The sequence below is a fragment of the Lithobates pipiens genome, unplaced genomic scaffold (genome assembly GCF_037356315.1).
Source record: "Lithobates pipiens isolate NorthernLeopardFrog02 unplaced genomic scaffold, aLitPip1_a1.2 Scaffold_18, whole genome shotgun sequence".
Classification (NCBI taxonomy): domain Eukaryota; kingdom Metazoa; phylum Chordata; class Amphibia; order Anura; family Ranidae; genus Lithobates; species Lithobates pipiens.
This window is the reverse complement of record NW_027507758.1, coordinates 656398041-656415757: the sequence shown is the minus strand read 5'-3', so window position 1 is coordinate 656415757 and position 17717 is coordinate 656398041. Positions and strand designations below refer to the sequence as shown.

The 17717-nt window shown below is 54.7% G+C and overlaps 1 protein-coding gene across 1 annotated transcript in view; it reads left to right on the top strand.

The window, feature by feature from the left end:
• The window catches only part of LOC143986918 (ribosomal protein S6 kinase 2 beta-like), a 44315-nt gene extending 26965 nt beyond the window's left edge, over positions 1-17350 (top strand). Inside the window, exon 15 of the mRNA XM_077485326.1 lies at positions 17230-17350. Within this exon, the coding sequence (XP_077341452.1) occupies positions 17230-17350 (121 nt within the window). The remainder of the gene's footprint in view (positions 1-17229) is intronic.
• The last annotated feature ends 367 nt before the right edge of the window (positions 17351-17717 follow it).

Sequence of the window (17717 nt, the reverse complement as noted above, 5' to 3'; positions counted from 1 at the left end):
TGGTTGAGGGTAGGTTAGGGGTTGATTGTAGGTTCGGTAGATTAGGGGTGGGTTAGGTGTAGGCTCGGTAAATTGGGGGGGGGGGGGGGTTGGGAGTAGGCTGGGTAGATTAGGGATTGGTTGGGAGTAGGTTTGGTAGATTAGGGATGGGTTAGGCGTAGATTAGGGGTTGGTTAGGTGTAGGCTCAATAGGTTGGGGTTGGGTTGAGAGTAGGCTGGGTAGGTTAGGGATTGGTTGAGGGTAGGTTAGGGGTTGATTGTAGGTTCGGTAGATTAGGGGTGGGTTAGGTAGGTTGGGGGTAGGCTGGGTAGGTTAGGAGTAGGTTAGGTAGGTTGCGGGTTTAGACTTTGCTGGAAAACTTAGCTCTCTCTTCCCTCAACATGGTCCAGTTGCGTGTCTATAAATCTAGAACTTCCAACCCCAATTGATTTTACAGCTGTTTCTTCAAGAAGACCCTCCCCCCTCCCCTTTCTCCACCCCTTCGCCTCCTCCTCCTCTCCTTCGTCCCCCTCCTCCTCCCCTCCTCCCCTTCGTCCCCCTCCTCCTCCTCTTCATCCCCTTCGCCCCCTCCTCCTCCCCTACTCATCTGGACCCTCTCTCTGCCGCTATGCACTGTCCCTGACAGACAGTAACCTGTCCATACACTACCCACAGGCCAAATGTGCACCACACCAAATAGACTCTTCCTGACCCAAAATGGCCACCAGAATCACATGGGGTGGCAGCATCCAACCGGATAGCTTGCCCAGTGACTTCCTCTCCCTCTGCAATGCCACTGCAGTTGAGCGCCACCTGTAGGGGACAAAGTAGACTGCACCCGCCTACAGGCTGAGGAGGCAAAGAGATAAATGTGTGTGTTCAGTTCTCTGGCCTTTTGGTCCCAGCCTGTCCCCCCCCCCCCCCGTGATATAGAAAAGGTGGGGGGGGGGGGCTGGGATCAGGGTATTTTGACTCACTCCTGACCAGACATGCTGTGAAGGAGGACAGCAGCACTTGGGATCTGGAGATCAGGCAGCACGCAGAGAACGCCAACATGGACTCCTACCTTGCAGAGGTATGCCGGGGCAGCCATACAGATGTAGGTTGGCTCAGGAAATGGACTCACATTGATCACTAGAAGTCTTCTCAGTTGAGCTGCACCAACCATTCTGAGTCTGGGGTGAGATCAGTAAGGGGGTGCATGCTGGGTGTGGGGCGTCCGAAGAACCCGGGTCAGTGAAGCACATGTGGGGGGTGGATCTCAGCTGCTACCAGTGAGATAACTCAGCAGAAGAGTTGGAGTGACTTGCAGTTGCTATGGGTAACCAAGCACTAGTGCAAGACACCAAGCAGCCAGTCATTATGTGTGGTACCTGGTAAGGTCCTCCGCTAGCGAGGAGGTCGATGTTCCGGCTCCCTCCCCAGCGGTTGGTTTCCAGGAGCAACCAGAACCAAACCAGCATTACAGAGATCTATGGCCTGGTCACATGTCTGACTGGGGGGGGGGGGCGGTAACAGAGGGATGCTGACTAGTGGGGGGGGGGGGTGCAGGCTCAGCACCTCCCTCCTAATACAAGTTATAGTGAGTAGTGACAAGTCGCTTTTCAGAGGAACTCTACACTTTATTCATCTCCTCTCTAAGTTGGGGGAACTGCTTTAAGGTTTTTCACATGTTCCCCGGCATTAACAAGTGCGCTCCGTGTGCAGGACAGGTAGGTCACGGCCACCTATAGAGCACAGAGTACAAAACAGAGTACAGAGCAGACCACAGAGTACAGAAAACAGAGCAGAGTACAAAGTACACAGCAGGGTGCAGAGTACAGAGCAGGGCAGAGAGCAGAGTAGAGAACACAGAGTACAGAGCAGAGTACAGAACACAGAGCAGAGTGCAGAGCAGAGTACAAAGCAGAGCACAGAGCAGAGTACAAAGTACACAGCAGGGTGCAGAGTACAGAAAACAGAGCAGAGTACAAAGTACACAGCAGGGTGCAGAGTACAGAGCAGGGTGTAGCGTACAGAACACAGAGCAGAGCACAGGGTACAGAGTACAGAAAACAGAGCAGAGTACAGAACACAGAGCAGGGTGTAGCGTACAGAACGCAGAGCAGAGCACAGGGTACAGAGTACAAAGTACAGAGCAGAGTACAGAAAACAGAGCAGAGTACAGAACAGGGTGCAGAGTACAGAACACAGAGCAGAGCACAGAGCAGGGCAAAGAGCAGAGTAGAGAACACAGAGTACAGAGCAGAGTACAGAACACAGAGCAGAGTACAAAGCAGAGCACAGAGCAGAGTACAAAGTACACAGCAGGGTGCAGAGTACAGAACACAGAGCAGAGTACAAAGTACACAGCAGGGTGCAGAGTACAGAGCAGGGTGTAGCGTACAGAACACAGAGCAGAGCACAGGGTACAGAGTACAGAAAACAGAGCAGAGTACAGAACACAGAGCAGGGTGTAGCGTACAGAACGCAGAGCAGAGCACAGGGTACAGAGTACAAAGTACAGAGCAGAGTACAGAAAACAGAGCAGAGTACAGAACAGGGTGCAGAGTACAGAACACAGAGCAGAGCACAGGGCAGGGCAGAGAGCAGAGTAGAGAACACAGAGTACAGAGCAGAGTACAGAACACAGAGCAGAGTGCAGAGCAGAGTACAAAGCAGAGCACAGAGCAGAGTACAAAGTACAGAGCAGAGTGCAGAACACAGTACACAGTACAGAGAACACAGAGCAGAGTACAGAGAAGAGTGCAGAACAAAGAGTAGAGCATGGTGTGAACAGGCAATGGTTATAAAACAGGACATTTTCACAAATTGAGATTCCCCTATAGGAGGCAGTAGATAGTACACAGAGCCACTCCTCCCAGGAATGGGAGTTACCTCGGCATCCTATCACCTCCCAAACTCCTGAGATGGGAACACCTATTAGCAAAAATGAGTAAGCATAAGACACACCCCCTGCAACACCCCCTTAAAGGAGAATTATAAAAAAAGGGTTAAACCCAGAAATGTTACACAGTCACTTATTACACAGTAAACACATTATTATATTTGGCCACTAGATGGCAGCCTGTACTCGTGTCTCTCTCCAGCATCTGTGTGAAGACAATGGGGGGGGGGGGGGGGGGAGATTTACTAAAACTGGAGGGCGCTAAATCTGGTGCAGCTCAGCATGGGAGCCAATCAGCTTCTAGGATTTATTGTCAACGCTTAACTGAACAAGTTGAAGTTAGAAGCTGATTGGCTGCCATGCCCCTCAGGGGATCCTTAGTACATAAGGAGAGTCGGGTCCGTCCAGCACAATTGCTTTTCTCTCCGGAAAGCAGGAAGATAAAATCTACAGATCCAGAATCCAAATGATAGCAAACGCCACGAAGATCCACGAGGATCCCAATTCATAGGGCCCCAGCAGGGGTGTAACCCACAGATCATAGGGCCCCAGCAGGGGTGTAACCCACAGATCATAGGGCCCCGGCAGGGGTGTAACCCACAGATCATAGGGCCCCGGCAGGGGTGTAACCCACAGATCATAGGGCCCCAGCAGGGGTGTAACCCACAGATCATAGGGCCCCGGCAGGAGTGTAACCCACGAATCATAGGGCCCCGGCAGGGGTGTAACCACAGATCATAGGGGCCCGGCAGGGGTGTAACCCACGAATCATAGGGCCCCGGCAGGGGTGTAACCCACAGACCATAGGGCCCCGGCAGGAGTGTAACCCACGAATCATAGGGCCCCGGCAGGGGTGTAACCACAGATCATAGGGGCCCGGCAGGGGTGTAACCCACGAATCATAGGGCCCCGGCAGGGGTGTAACCACAGATCATAGGGCCCCAGCTGAGGTGTAACCACGGATCATAGGGCCCCGGCAGGGGTGTAACCACAGATCATAGGGCCCCGGCTGAGGTGTAACCACGGATCATAGGGCCCCAGCTGAGGTGTAACCACGGATCATAGGGCCCCGGCAGGGGTGTAACCACAGATCATAGGGCCCTGGCTGAGGTGTAACCACGGATCATAGGGCCCCGGCAGGGGTGTAACCACAGATCATAGGCCCCCCGGCAGAGGTGTAACCTACAGAACATAGGGCCCCGGCAGGGGTGTAACCCACGAATCATAGGGCCCCGGCAGGGGTGTAACCACAGATCATAGGGCCCCAGCTGAGGTGTAACCACGGATCATAGGGCCCCGGCAGGGGTGTAACCACAGATCATAGGGCCCCGGCTGAGGTGTAACCACGGATCATAGGGCCCCAGCTGAGGTGTAACCACGGATCATAGGGCCCCGGCAGGGGTGTAACCACAGATCATAGGGCCCTGGCTGAGGTGTAACCACGGATCATAGGGCCCCGGCAGGGGTGTAACCACAGATCATAGGCCCCCCGGCAGAGGTGTAACCTACAGAACATAGGGCCCCGGCAGGGGTGTAACCCACGAATCATAGGGCCCCGGCAGGGGTGTAACCACAGATCATAGGCCCCCCGGCAGAGGTGTAACCTACAGAACATAGGGCCCCGGCAGGGGTGTAACCCACGAATCATAGGGCCCCGGCAGGGGTGTAACCACAGATCATAGGGCCCCGGCAGGGGTGTAACCACAGATCATAGGGCCCCGGCAGGGCTGTATTCACAGATCATAGGGCCCCGGCAGGGCTGTAACCACAGATCATAGGGCCCCGGCAGGGCTGTAACCACAGATCATAGGGCCCCGGCAGGGGTGTAACCCACGAATCACAGGGCCCCCCGGCAGGGGTGTAACCACAGATCATAGGGCCCCGGCTGAGGTGTAACCACGGATCATAGGGCCCCGGCAGAGGTGTAACCCACAGATCATAGGGCCCCGGCAGAGGTGTAATCACAGATCATAGGGCCCCAGCAGAGGTGTAACCACAGACCATAGGGCCCCGGCAGGGGTGTAACCACAGATCATAGGGCCCCGGCAGGGGTGTAACCACAGATCATAGGGCCCCGGCAGGGGTGTAACCACAGATCATAGGGCCCTGGCAGGGGTGTAACCACAGATCATAGGGCCCGGCAGAGGTGTAACCACAGATCATAGGGCCCCGGCAGGGGTGTAACCACAGATCATAGGGCCCCGGCAGAGGTGTAACCACAGATCATAGGGCCCCGGCAGGGGTGTAACCACAGATCATAGGGCCCCGGCAGGGGTGTAATCACGGATCATAGGGCCCCGGCAGGGGTGTAATCACGGATCATAGGGCACCACGATTGATGTGTGGGCAGGTGTGGCCATTTGCTGTGCTCATACATTGTAAAGGGAAGGGTTCACTTCAATGCTTTCCCTTCCCTCCTTCCCTCCAGTCCTTGCAGGCGCAGTGCACACAGACCGCTGGGGTCCCTGTATAAGAATGCTGATTGGCCCCTGGCTGTCACATGGGGGGAGTCACATGCTCCTCAGTACCTGGAAGTAGGGCTGCCACCTTTTCTTCAAGCCAAACCCGAACACTTTAGTGGCACAAGGCAATTTGTTTGTTTATTTTCTTGCTGTAAACACTATAGGATTATAGAAGACGTGGGACACATTTGGTTGCCCCAAGGAGAGAAGTATTGGAGCGCACAGAGCGCGCCTTGGCACACAGTGGGTGTGGCCAAATCACAGCCTGGTCTCAACAATGTGTCCGGGCTTCAGGTGGACCGAAACCCGAACGCTTGATTGAAAACCCAAACTGTCCGGGTGAATCCTGGACAGGTGGAAAACCTACCTGGAAGTATCAGCTCCCAGCGCTGATTAGAGCAATGGGGGAGGGGATGGAAGTGTCACTCCCAGCGCTCGGAGTTCCCCCTTTGTCAGAAGAATGAACAATGAAATCCAATGTGTAGTAATGCCGTTCTCCTCAGATGGGGGAATCCCAACTACAAGAGGAACAGCTCTGAGAAAGGGGGTGTGCCCCCGAAATGCGGCAGTCACCAGCTTAGTGGTGTTGGATGTTGACACACGGGGGTGGTAAGTACAGAGGGTAAGGGAATGGGGGGGTAAGTATAGAGGGGGTCAGGGAAGGGGGTGGCAAGTACAGCGGGGTCAGGGAAGGGGGTAGTAGGTACAGAGGGGATGGTAAGTACAGTGAGGTCAGAGAAGGGGATGGCAAGTACAGTGGGGTCAGAGAAGGGGTTGGTAAATACAGTGGGGTGAGGGAACATGGTGATAAGTACAGCGAGGTGAGGGAACAGGGTGGTAAGTACAGAGGGGGTGGTAAGCGCAGAGGGGTCAGGGAAGGGGGTGGTAAGTACAGCAGGGTCAGGGAAGGGGGTGGTAAGCACAGCTGGGTCAGGTAAGGAGGTGGTAAGCACAAAGGGGTCAGGTAAGGGGGTGGTAAATACAGTGGGGTCAGGGAAGGGGGTGGTAAATACAGTGGGGTCAGGGAAGTGGGTGGTAAGTACAGCGGGGTCAGGGAAGTGGGTGGTATGTACAGCGGGGTCAGGGAAGTGGGTGGTAAGTACAGCGGGGTCAGGGAAGAGGGTGGTAAGTACAGCGGAGTCAAGGAAGAGGGTGGCAAGTACAGTGGTGTCAGGGAAGAGGGTGGTAAGTACAGCTGGGTCCGGGAAGAGGATGGTAAGTACAGAGGGGGTGGTAAGTACAGCGGGGTGAGGGAAGGGGGTGGTAAGTACAGCGGGGTAAGGGAAGAGGGTGGTAAGTATAGCGGGGTCAGGGAAGTGGGTGGTAAGTACAGCGGGGTCAGGGAAGTGGGTAAGTACAGCGGGGTCAGGGAAGAGGGTGGTAAGTACAGCGGGGTCAGGGAAGAAGGTGGTAAGTACAGCGGGGTCAGGGAAGAGGGTGGTAAGTACAGCGGGGTCAAGGAAGAGGATGGCAAGTACAGTGGTGTCAGGGAAGAGGGTGGTAAGTACAGCTGGGTCCGGGAAGAGGGTGGTAAGTACAGAGGGGGTGGTAAGTACAGCGGGGTGAGGGAAGGGGGTGGTAAGTACAGCGGGGTAAGGGAAGAGGGTGGTAAGTACAGCGGGGTCAGGGAAGAGGGTGGTAAGTACAGCGGGGTCTGGGAATGGGGTGGTAAGTACAGCGGGTCTGGGAATGGGGTGGTAAGCACAGCGGGGTCTGGGAAGGCGGTGGTAAGCACAGCGGGGTCAGGGAAGGGGGTGGTAAGTACAGCGGGGTCAGGGAAAGGGGTGGTAAGTACAGAGGGGTCAGGGAAGGGGGTGGTAAGTACAGTGGGGTCAGGGAAGTGGGTGGTAAGTACAGTGGGGTCAGGGAACAAGGTGGTAAGTACAGCGGTGTCAGGAAAGGGGGTGGTAAGTACAGTGGGGTCAGGGAACAGGGTGGTAAGTACAGTGGGGTCAGGGAACAGGGTGGTAAGTACAGCGGGGTCAGGGAAGGGGGTGGTAAGTACAGCGGGTTCAGGGAAGGGGGTGGTAAGTACAGCAGGGTCAGGGAACTGGGTGGTAAGTACAGCGGGGTCAGGGAAGGGGGTGGTAAGTACAGTGGGGTCAGGGAAAGGGGTGGTAAGTACAGCGGGGTGAGGGAAGGGGGTGGTAAGTACAGCGGGGTGAGGGAAGCGGGTGGTAAGTACAGTGGGGTCAGGGAACAAGGTGGTAAGTACAGCGGGGTCAGGAAACAAGGTGGTAAGTACAGCGAGGTCAAGGAAGGGGGTGGTAAGTACAGTGGGGTCAGGGAATGGGGTGGTAAGTACAGTGGGGTCAGGGAAGTGGGTGGTAAGTACAGTGGGGTCAGGGAAGGGGGTGGTAAGTACAGCGGGGTCAGGGAACAAGGTGGTAAGTACAGCAGGGTCAGGGAAGGGGGTGGTAAGTACAGCGGGGTCAGGGAAGGGGGTTCTAAGTACAGTGGGGTCAGGGAATGGGGTGGTAAGTACAGCGGGGTCAGGGAAGTGGGTGGTAAGTACAGTGGGGTCAGGGAACAGGGTGGTAAGTACAGCGGGGTCAGGGAACAGGGTGGTAAGTACAGCGGGGTCAGGGAAGGGGGTGGTAAATACAGTGGGGTCGGGGAATGGGGTGGTAAGTACAGTGGGGTCAGGGAAGGGGGTGGTAAATACAGTGGGGTCAGGGAATGGGGTGGTAAGTACAGCGGGGTCAGGGAACAGGGTGGTAAGTACAGTGGGGTCAGGGAACAGGGTGGTAAGTACAGCAGGGTCAGGGAAGGGGGTGGTAAATACAGTGGGGTCAGGGAATGGGGTGGTAAGTACAGTGGGGTCAGGGAATGGGGTGGTAAGTACAGCGGGGTCAGGGAAGGGGGTGGTAAATACAGTGGGGTCAGGGAATGGGGTGGTAAGTACAGTGGGGTCAGGGAATGGGGTGGTAAGTACAGCGGGTCAGGGAAGAGGGTGGGGAGTGAATATGTTCCTCCGCCCAGAATGAGCAGAACTCGGGATCTGAAACGCGTCGCTGATATTTCATGAATAGAAATGTGTGGGAATTCTCAGATGTACAATTATATTTCGTCGGAGTTGGTGATTGGACGGGTATTCGGGGGCACCTCCCTCTATGGTGCCCACCTACAATGTCCCGGATCAGATATAAACTCTCACTGAATGACTTTTAGGTCCCCAAATCCCCCTCCCCCACCCCCACAAATCCTCATTTTCACTCTCCTTCATTCTGTCCTGTATCTCAGTGTTGATGATCTCCTGCATCCTCTTTGCCGCCACTTCCTGCTCAGTATTACTCCATCGTTGGCTGCTGGTCTCAGGGCGGGTCTTCTGACGGCGACATGATTGAACCGTGTGGGTGTCTGTCATGTGTGCTGAGCCGCCTCCTAACCAAAGATTCACCACCGGAGAATGTGGAATTCTTCCCAGAAACATTCCAGAGGAGAGAAAAGAATGTTATAGAACTTCCCTTCCTGTAATATCAGATATGACCACAAGAGGGCGCCTGGGGCTCCAATCCTCTGCTCTGTAACATTCCACATACATTGTATCCGGAGCGACTACAGAGAGATCATCATCGATCCTAATTTATTATTATCATTTATTTTATTATATTTTAACTTTAAAACACTTAACACACCCCCATCCTCTGCAACTCCCCACCCCAATCTGTCCAGAGCCCCTCCCATCCTCTGCAACTCCCCACCCCAATCTGTCCAGAGCCCCTCCCATCCTCTGCAACTCCCCACCCCAATCTGTCCAGAGCCCCTCCCATCCTCTGCAACTCCCCACCCCAATCTGTCCAGAGCCCCTCCCATCCTCTGGAACTCCCCACCCCAATCTGTCCAGAGCCCCTCCCATCCTCTGGAACTCCCCACCCCAATCTGTCCAGAGCCTCTCCCATCCTCTGGAACTCCTTACCCCAATCTGTCCAGAGCCCCTCCCATCCTCTGCAACTCCCCACCCCAATCTGTCCAGAGCCCCTCCCATCCTCTGGAACTCCCCACCCCAATCTGTCCAGAGCCCCTCCCATCCTCTGGAACTCCCCACCCCAATCTGTCCAGAGCCCCTCCCATCCTCTGGAACTCCCCACCCCAATCTGTCCAGAGCCCCTCCCATCCTCTGGAACTCCCCACCCCAATCTGTCCAGAGCCCCTCCCATCATATGGAACTCCCCACCCCAATCTGTCCAGAGCCCCTCCCATCCTCTGGAACTCCCCACCCCAATCTGTCCAGAGCCTCTCCCATCCATCTGGAACTCCCCACCCCAATCTGTCCAGAGCCCCTCCCATCCTCTGGAACTCCCCACCCCAATCTGTCCAGAGCCCCTCCCATCCTCTGGAACTCCCCACCCCAATCTGTCCAGAGCCTCTCCCATCCTCTGGAACTCCTTACCCCAATCTGTCCAGAGCCCCTCCCATCCTCTGCAACTCCCCACCCCAATCTGTCCAGAGCCCCTCTCATCCTCTGGAACTCCCCACCCCAATCTGTCCAGAGCCTCTCCCATCCATCTGGAACTCCCCACCCCAATCTGTCCAGAGCCCCTCCCATCCTCTGGAACTCCCCACCCCAATCTGTCCAGAGCCTCTCCCATCCTCTGGAACTCCTTACCCCAATCTGTCCAGAGCCCCTCCCATCCTCTGCAACTCCCCACCCCAATCTGTCCAGAGCCCCTCCCATCCTCTGCAACTCCCCACCCCAATCTGTCCAGAGCCTCTCCCATCCTCTGGAACTCCTTACCCCAATCTGTCCAGAGCCCATCCTCTGCAACTCCGAACCCCAATCTGTCCAGAGCCCCTCCCATCCTCTGGAACTCTTTACCCCAATCTTTCCAGAGTCCCTCCCATCCTCTGTAACTCCTTACCCCAATCTGTCCAGGGCCCCTCCCATCCTCTGTAACTCCTTACCCCAATCTGTCCAGAGCCCCTCCCATCCTCTGCAACTCCCCACCCCAATCTGTCCAGAGCCCCTCCCATCCTCTGCAACTCCTTACCCCAATCTGTCCAGAGCCCCTCCCATCCTCTGCAACTCCCCACCCCAATCTGTCCAGAGCCCCTCCCATCCTCTGGAACTCTCCACTCCAATCTTTCCAGAGCCCCTCCCATCCTCTGTAACTCCTTACCCCAATCTGTCCAGAGCCCCTCCCATCCTCTGTAACTCCTTACCCCAATCTGTCCAGAGCCCCTCCCATCCTCTGTAACTCCCCACCCTAATCTGTCCAGGGCCCCTCCCATCCTCTGTAACTCCCCTCCCCAATCTGTCCAGGGCCCCTCCCATCCTCTGTAACTCCTTACCCCAATCTGTCCAGAGCCCCTCCCATCCTCTGTAACTCCCCACCCCAATCTGTCCAGAGCCCCTCCCATCCTCTGTAACTCCCCACCCCAATCTGTCCAGGGCCCCTCCCATCCTCTGTAACTCCTTACCCCAATCTGTCCAGAGCCCCTCCCATCCTCTGTAACTCCCCACCCCAATCTGTCCAGAGCCCCTCCCATCCTCTGTAACTCCCCACCCCAATCTGTCCAGAGCCCCTCCCATCCTCTGGAACTCTCCACTCCAATCTTTCCAGAGCCCCTCCCATCCTCTGTAACTCCTTACCCCAATCTGTCCAGGGCCCCTCCCATCCTCTGTAACTCCTTACCCCAATCTGTCCAGGGCCCCTCTCATCCTCTGGAACTCTCCACTCCAATCTGTCCAGAGCCCCTCCTATCCTCTGCAACTCCCCACCCTACTCTGTCCAGAGCCCCTCCCATCCTCTGCAACTCCCCACCCCAATCTGTCCAGAGCCCCTCCCATCCTCTGCAACTCCCCACCCCAATCTGTCCAGAGCCCCTCCCATCCTCTGCAACTCCCCACCCCAATCTGTCCAGAGCCCCTCCTATCCTCTGGAACTCCCCACCCCAATCTGTCCAGAGCCCCTCCCATCCTCTGGAACTCACCACCCCAATCTGTCCAGAGCCCCTCCCATCATATAGAACTCCCCACCCCAATCTGTCCAGAGCCCCTCCCATCCTCTGGAACTCTCCACTCTAATCTGTCCTGAGCCCCTCCCATCCTCTGGAACTCTTTACCCCAATCTGTCCAGAGCCTCTTCCATCCTCTGGAACTCCTTACCCCAATCTGTCCAGAGCCCCTCCCATCCTCTGCAACTCCGAACCCCAATCTGTCCAGAGCCCCTCCCATCCTCTGGAACTCTTTACCCCAATCTTTCCAGAGTCCCTCCCATCCTCTGTAACTCCTTACCCCAATCTGTCCAGGGCCCCTCCCATCCTCTGTAACTCCTTACCCCAATCTGTCCAGAGCCCCTCCCATCCTCTGCAACTCCCCACCCCAATCTGTCCAGAGCCCCTCTCATCCTCTGGAACTCTCCACTCCAATCTTTCCAGAGCCCCTCCCATCCTCTGTAACTCCTTACCCCAATCTGTCCAGAGCCCCTCCCATCCTCTGTAACTCCTTACCCCAATCTGTCCAGAGCCCCTCCCATCCTCTGTAACTCCCCACCCTAATCTGTCCAGGGCCCCTCCCATCCTCTGTAACTCCCCACCCCAATCTGTCCAGGGCCCCTCCCATCCTCTGTAACTCCTTACCCCAATCTGTCCAGAGCCCCTCCCATCCTCTGTAACTCCCCACCCCAATCTGTCCAGAGCCCCTCCCATCCTCTGTAACTCCCCACCCCAATCTGTCCAGGGCCCCTCCCATCCTCTGTAACTCCTTACCCCAATCTGTCCAGAGCCCCTCCCATCCTCTGTAACTCCCCACCCCAATCTGTCCAGAGCCCCTCCCATCCTCTGTAACTCCCCACCCCAATCTGTCCAGAGCCCCTCCCATCCTCTGTAACTCCCCACCCCAATCTTTCCAGAGCCCCTCCCATCCTCTGGAACCCAATAAAACCCAATAAAAGGACAAGATGCTCAGCATGGAGCTCTGGGGTTATCACTTAAAGGAGCACTCCACCTTGGATCCGGTGTAGTGTCATATTTTGCTCCCCATTGTAGAATGGTCCGGAAGTGACGCTGCGGCCAGAAATTTCACACTGCGCATGCGCCATGCGTTCCAAAGGATTTGCTGCAATGCAGACCACTGAAACCGTCAGATAATCCCCTCCCCGAGCCACGGTTACCCGCTCTCTCTCCGCCGCTCTCCACTCCGTCTAAAGTTTACCGTCACTCCCGTGACATTGTCTGACGGTTTCACTGGTCTGCATTGCCGCAAATCCTTTGGAACGTATGGCACAAGTATTTGGAACGCATCGCGCATGCGCAGTGCAAAATTTCTGGCCGCAGCGTCACTTCCGGAGCATTCTACGATGGGGAGAAAAATATGACACTACAGTGGAGGATGGGGAGAGAATAAACACAGAGAGGTCTGTGAGTGGTCAGGTGTTGGGCTACACCAATATGGCGGAGGAGACAAGGCCCTCTGCTCCTCTACTTTCTACTGTAATGCTGATATTATGCTGCATTATCCCCTCCAACCAGCAGGGGGAGAGCAAAGCCAAGCAGCCCATAGACTTCTATGCAGGGCACAGTGCATCCTGGGAGTTGTAGTTTCAGACAGCGGCCGTGTAATGGGGCCAGTGAACTCTTTACACTACATTTCCCAAGATGCACTGAGAAGGGGGGAGAGGAGAGGAGAGGCGGCTTCTACTGGACTTCAGATTGCTATAGGCCGGATGGGAAGGTGTTAAAGTGCTGCTGGGAGAAGGTGAGGTTAGGGTTAATAATCTGAAATGTAATTTTCAATCTCAGTAACTCTGCAGCCTTTAGTATCATAGTCTGGGGTGATCCCGCCATGGAGGTCCTTGTTCAGACACTTCCTGTTATAGAGTGACAACGCTCTCCCTGTCCCTGAATTGTACTTGTGTGTTGTCACCACCTGATCTTCTGATGGAGACTCCCCGTAATCAGCACACATCACCCAGACACGGCCCACTGGTGTTCCCATCAGGGAATTCCTGAGTGTATGGAGTCAGGAAGTGGCTGCAAAGAGGCTGCAGGAGATCAGCAAAACCCCAGCAATCCTCTATGATAGGTGGTGATGGAGTAAACGAATTGTCCTTTAGTCGGGTGATTTCTACTTTCTATTTTACCCAACCGAAGATCAATAACCCCCCCCAAGATATTTGGTATGTCCAGAGCCACTGATAGGGGGAAGTGCCGGCCCTTCTGTACCTGACCCGGGCCCCACAAGCTTAGCATGGGAGAGGGTCAGAGGACTCATTTCTGGGACCAATGAGAGCCCAGCTTCCGGATATTAGTACCCCTCCCCCTCTGATATGATAACATCACAACCTGAATCTGCAGTCACATGACCATCCTTCTCTTCCTGGGGGGTGTCCACATCACTGCAGTCACATGACCACTCTCCTCTTCCTGGGGTTTCCTAATTACTGCCTGCAGTCACATGACCACCCTCCTCTTCCTGAGGTGTCCTCATCACTGCCTGCAGTCACAAGACCACCCTCCTCACCCTCGCCACCTGCGGTCACATGATCATCTTTATCTTCCTGGGGTCCTTCCTGAGGTGTCCTCATCACTGCCTGCAGTCACATGATCATCTTTATCTTCCTGGGGTCCTTGTCACGTCACATTTGGCTACCCATCACATTTTGCTACCCGCTGCAGTGCGCATGCGTGACGCTACCATATGCATTACAACACTTTTGTAAGACCACTTTGGCACAGGGCCCCTTGCGGGCACGCTTCGCTCGCCACGCTGCGGGCACGGCCTCGCTACGCTCAGCATAATTATAATCTGGACTCTATGTCCACTTCGATGGCGGGGCTTGAACCTGGACTCAGGGGTGTGGCCACAAAATTCTGCACAAGTGCAGATCGCCACAGTGTTAGAACACATATGGCGGCATCGCGCATGCGCAGTCCAGCGGGTAGCCATATGTGACAAAACATCCTTCCATTGCCTGCGGTCACATGACCATCCTTCTCTTCCTGGGGTCCTTCCTTATGTGTCCTCATCATGGCCTGCTGTCACATGACCACCCCCTCTTCTGTTTACTTCCTGGGGTCCTTCCTGGAGGGTGTCCATGTCGCTGCCTGAGGTCACATGACCATCCCTCCTCTTCTGTTTACTTCCTGGGGTCCTTCCTTATGTGTCCTCATCACTGCCTGCGGTCACATGACCCGTCGGAATGTGTAACGGAAGTGATGTTTGCTCGCTGCCATCTTGCTACACCCTGCACTCCTCCACAGTAAGGCTATACTGAGAAGGGGTCAAGCGGACATCTTGTTACACCCACGGGAGTTTTGACTTAACACTGCAGCCGCAGCTCAAGGCAGCCCCAGGGCAGGTGGCCTACCGGGAAATTTCTCGGTATCCCGGTAGGCCAGTCCGGCCCTGCTCCAGGCTGAGTGGCAGTGCAGGCTCAGCCGGGAGATCATGCCACACTCGCGGTGTCCGTGAGCCCGTCGTCATTTGCGGGAGTATCTGTGAATGCGGACGAATTTCTTTATTGTGCATTAAAAAAAGAAAACAAATTAAATTAGACATTGATATCTGCCAATAGAACTTAACCAAAAAGTGCATTCTATGCATCCAAAAATATAGAAAATATAACAAATCAAATCATTATTATTCAACCAAAAAATAATGTGCATGCATGTGTCCTGCTTCTTAATATTGGGTGTCAGCAATGCCAAGAGTTGGTGAAAGCAGGGGTCCTTCATCCGGAGATAATTTGGAAAATCATTCCGATTATTCTGCTGGAGCTCCCGCAGCAAAGGCATATGACAGAATTGGTCACCATTAATAAAGCAACCAATTTTTGGTCCAAGAACTCCTCCTCCTGTTCCTGGACTGGACTTGGGTAAAGCAATAATTCCAAGGCCAATAATAAATAACACGTTATCTCGTCCGATTCCGCAACATGGCTGGTTGACGAACGACCGTTCAGAAACGAACTGAAAAGCACGAAATGAAAAGCGTTAAATGAAATAGTGAGAATCAACACTCACCAAACTTCTACGAACACAAAATTTGCAGAAGGAGCCCAAAGGGTGGTGCCTGACAATTGAACTTCCTCTTTATCGGCTCGTAGTACGTCACTACGTTCGTGTTTGTTGGCCAACAATTGTGTACCGTTTTTATGTAGGACACAATCCAGGCCCTTCGGACAAAAGTGCAACACTTTGTCTGCAGACAATCCGATGGTGTGTACGAGACTTAAGACGCGGTTCGCACCGATGCGGTTGCGGGGTTTGCGGCCAATTCTGTGTGGTTTCGGCATCGCATAAAAATTGCACCCCATTCATCCAAACCCCTGCGGGTGTGTGTGTTATGTTATAGATACCCCACAATCGGGACACAAAATGCAGTACAATTACCAGAATTGGATCACATGACTGTGAACACCCATGTGATCGGATTCTGGTCCTGCATTGATGATTTTGCTGCGGACGAGCCATACAGAATGAATGGGCTCAAATCGCACTGCTGCAGAATCACATGTGATTTGAACAGGAAAGCGGCGTGACCCTACTATGTCACATGACATGGCCAAGAGGAGGCCCCGCCCATATTCCAGTCACATGACAAAGCCTAGATGAGGCTCCTTCCCTATTCCAGTCACATGACACAGCCTAGAGGAGGCCCCGCCCCTATTCCAGTCACATGACACAGTCAAGAGGAGGCCCCTCCTCGGTTCCAGTCACATGACACAGGACTGCCCTCACTCTGAGCTGCTGCAGATCAGTAAGGATATGTGTACTGGAGGGATTCATAGGTGGGGTGTATAAGAGGTGGGGAGGGGTGTATATGGGATGAGGCGGGTGCATATGGGATGGGATGGGGTGTATATGGGATGGGACGGGGTGTATATGGGATGGGGAGGGGTGTATATGGGATGGGGCGGGTGTATATGGGATGGGATGGGGTGTATATGGGATGGGACGGGGTGTATATGGGATGGGACGGGGTGTATATGGGATGGGGCGGGGTGTATATGGGATGGGGAGGGGTGTATATGGGGTGGGGAGGGGTGTATATGGGGTGGGGTGGGGCGGGGTGTATGTGGGATGGGGAGGGGTATATATGGGATGGGTGTATATGGGGTGGGGCGGGGTGTATATGGGGTGGGACGGGGTTTATATGCGGTGGGGAGGGGTGTATATGGGGTGGTGAGTGGTGTATATGGGGTGGGGTGTATATGGGATGGGGTGGGGCATATATGAGATGGGGAGGGGTGTATGTGGGATGGGGTGGGGCGGGGTGTATATGGGATGGGGTTTATATGTGATGGGGCTGGGCGTATATGGGATGGGGAGGGGTGTATGTGGGATGGGGAGGGGTGTATATGGGATGGGGTTTATATGGGATGGGGCGGGGCGTATATGGGATGGGGAGGGGTGTATGTGGGGTGGGTGGGTTGTATGTGGGATGGGGAGGGGTGTATATGGGGTGAGCAGGGTGTATGTGGGATGGTCCCACGTCACCGAGGGACCGCCCACATTGTATGTGAGGACACTGAGGGACCGCCCACAGACTGGAGAAGAGGGCAGCGCCCCCCTGTGGCGGGGGATGAGGTGAGGATTACAGCCTGTACCCCCCCCCCCCCCCCCGACATACCTCTGTATTTAACCCTTGCAGGGTGGGGGAGGGGCTCTACAATTGTAGATTTTTTATGATTCCCGGAGCCTTTAAGTTACAAATAATGGGGCCGACTTCTCTTTGCTCTGCAGGCGGCTCTATGGAGAGAAGAGACATCATCATTTCTATGTATTCTATTCTAGAGGTTCTATATACAGAAATCACCCCCCTCCCCCAACACATAGACGTCATTGTATATAATAATATCATTCTATATAACAATGTCTTGTCTTCTCTCTCCTGATTGGATGAGGTGGGGACTGAACTGTCAGATCTTTATATATCTCTGGATTTCCTCTTCTAGTATAAAAGGTGGATGGCCTCCTGGCCGGCGTTCTTCCCTTCACTCTCCGTGTCCCATTGAGAAGAATTCTTCTACTTCCTGTCTGGGAGACAAAACAGAAATCTCTGTGAAGGAGAGATAATAGTGGAAGAGGGGACCCCTCCCCCCGCCCCCGGGATACACTCCGGGGTCTGCACTACCTCCAACACCCAGGAGGGGGAGCCTCTCATACAGGGGCATCTGGTAAGCAGGGGGCTGCTCCTCCAGCATTGAACTGGTGAAGAGGGTACTTATACCCCGTATACCCCCTATACCTCAGTATACACCCATATACCCCGTGTCCACCCGCACACAGCCCCGGCACTGTCAGGTACATATCACGTAGCAGTTAGAGGAGAAGATTTCAACACACCTGAAGTTTCTCTCATCTGTCTCTAATTCTCTATCCCTCACTCCCCTTCATCCTCCCTCACCCCCCTTCATCCTCCCTCACCCCCCTTCATCCTCCC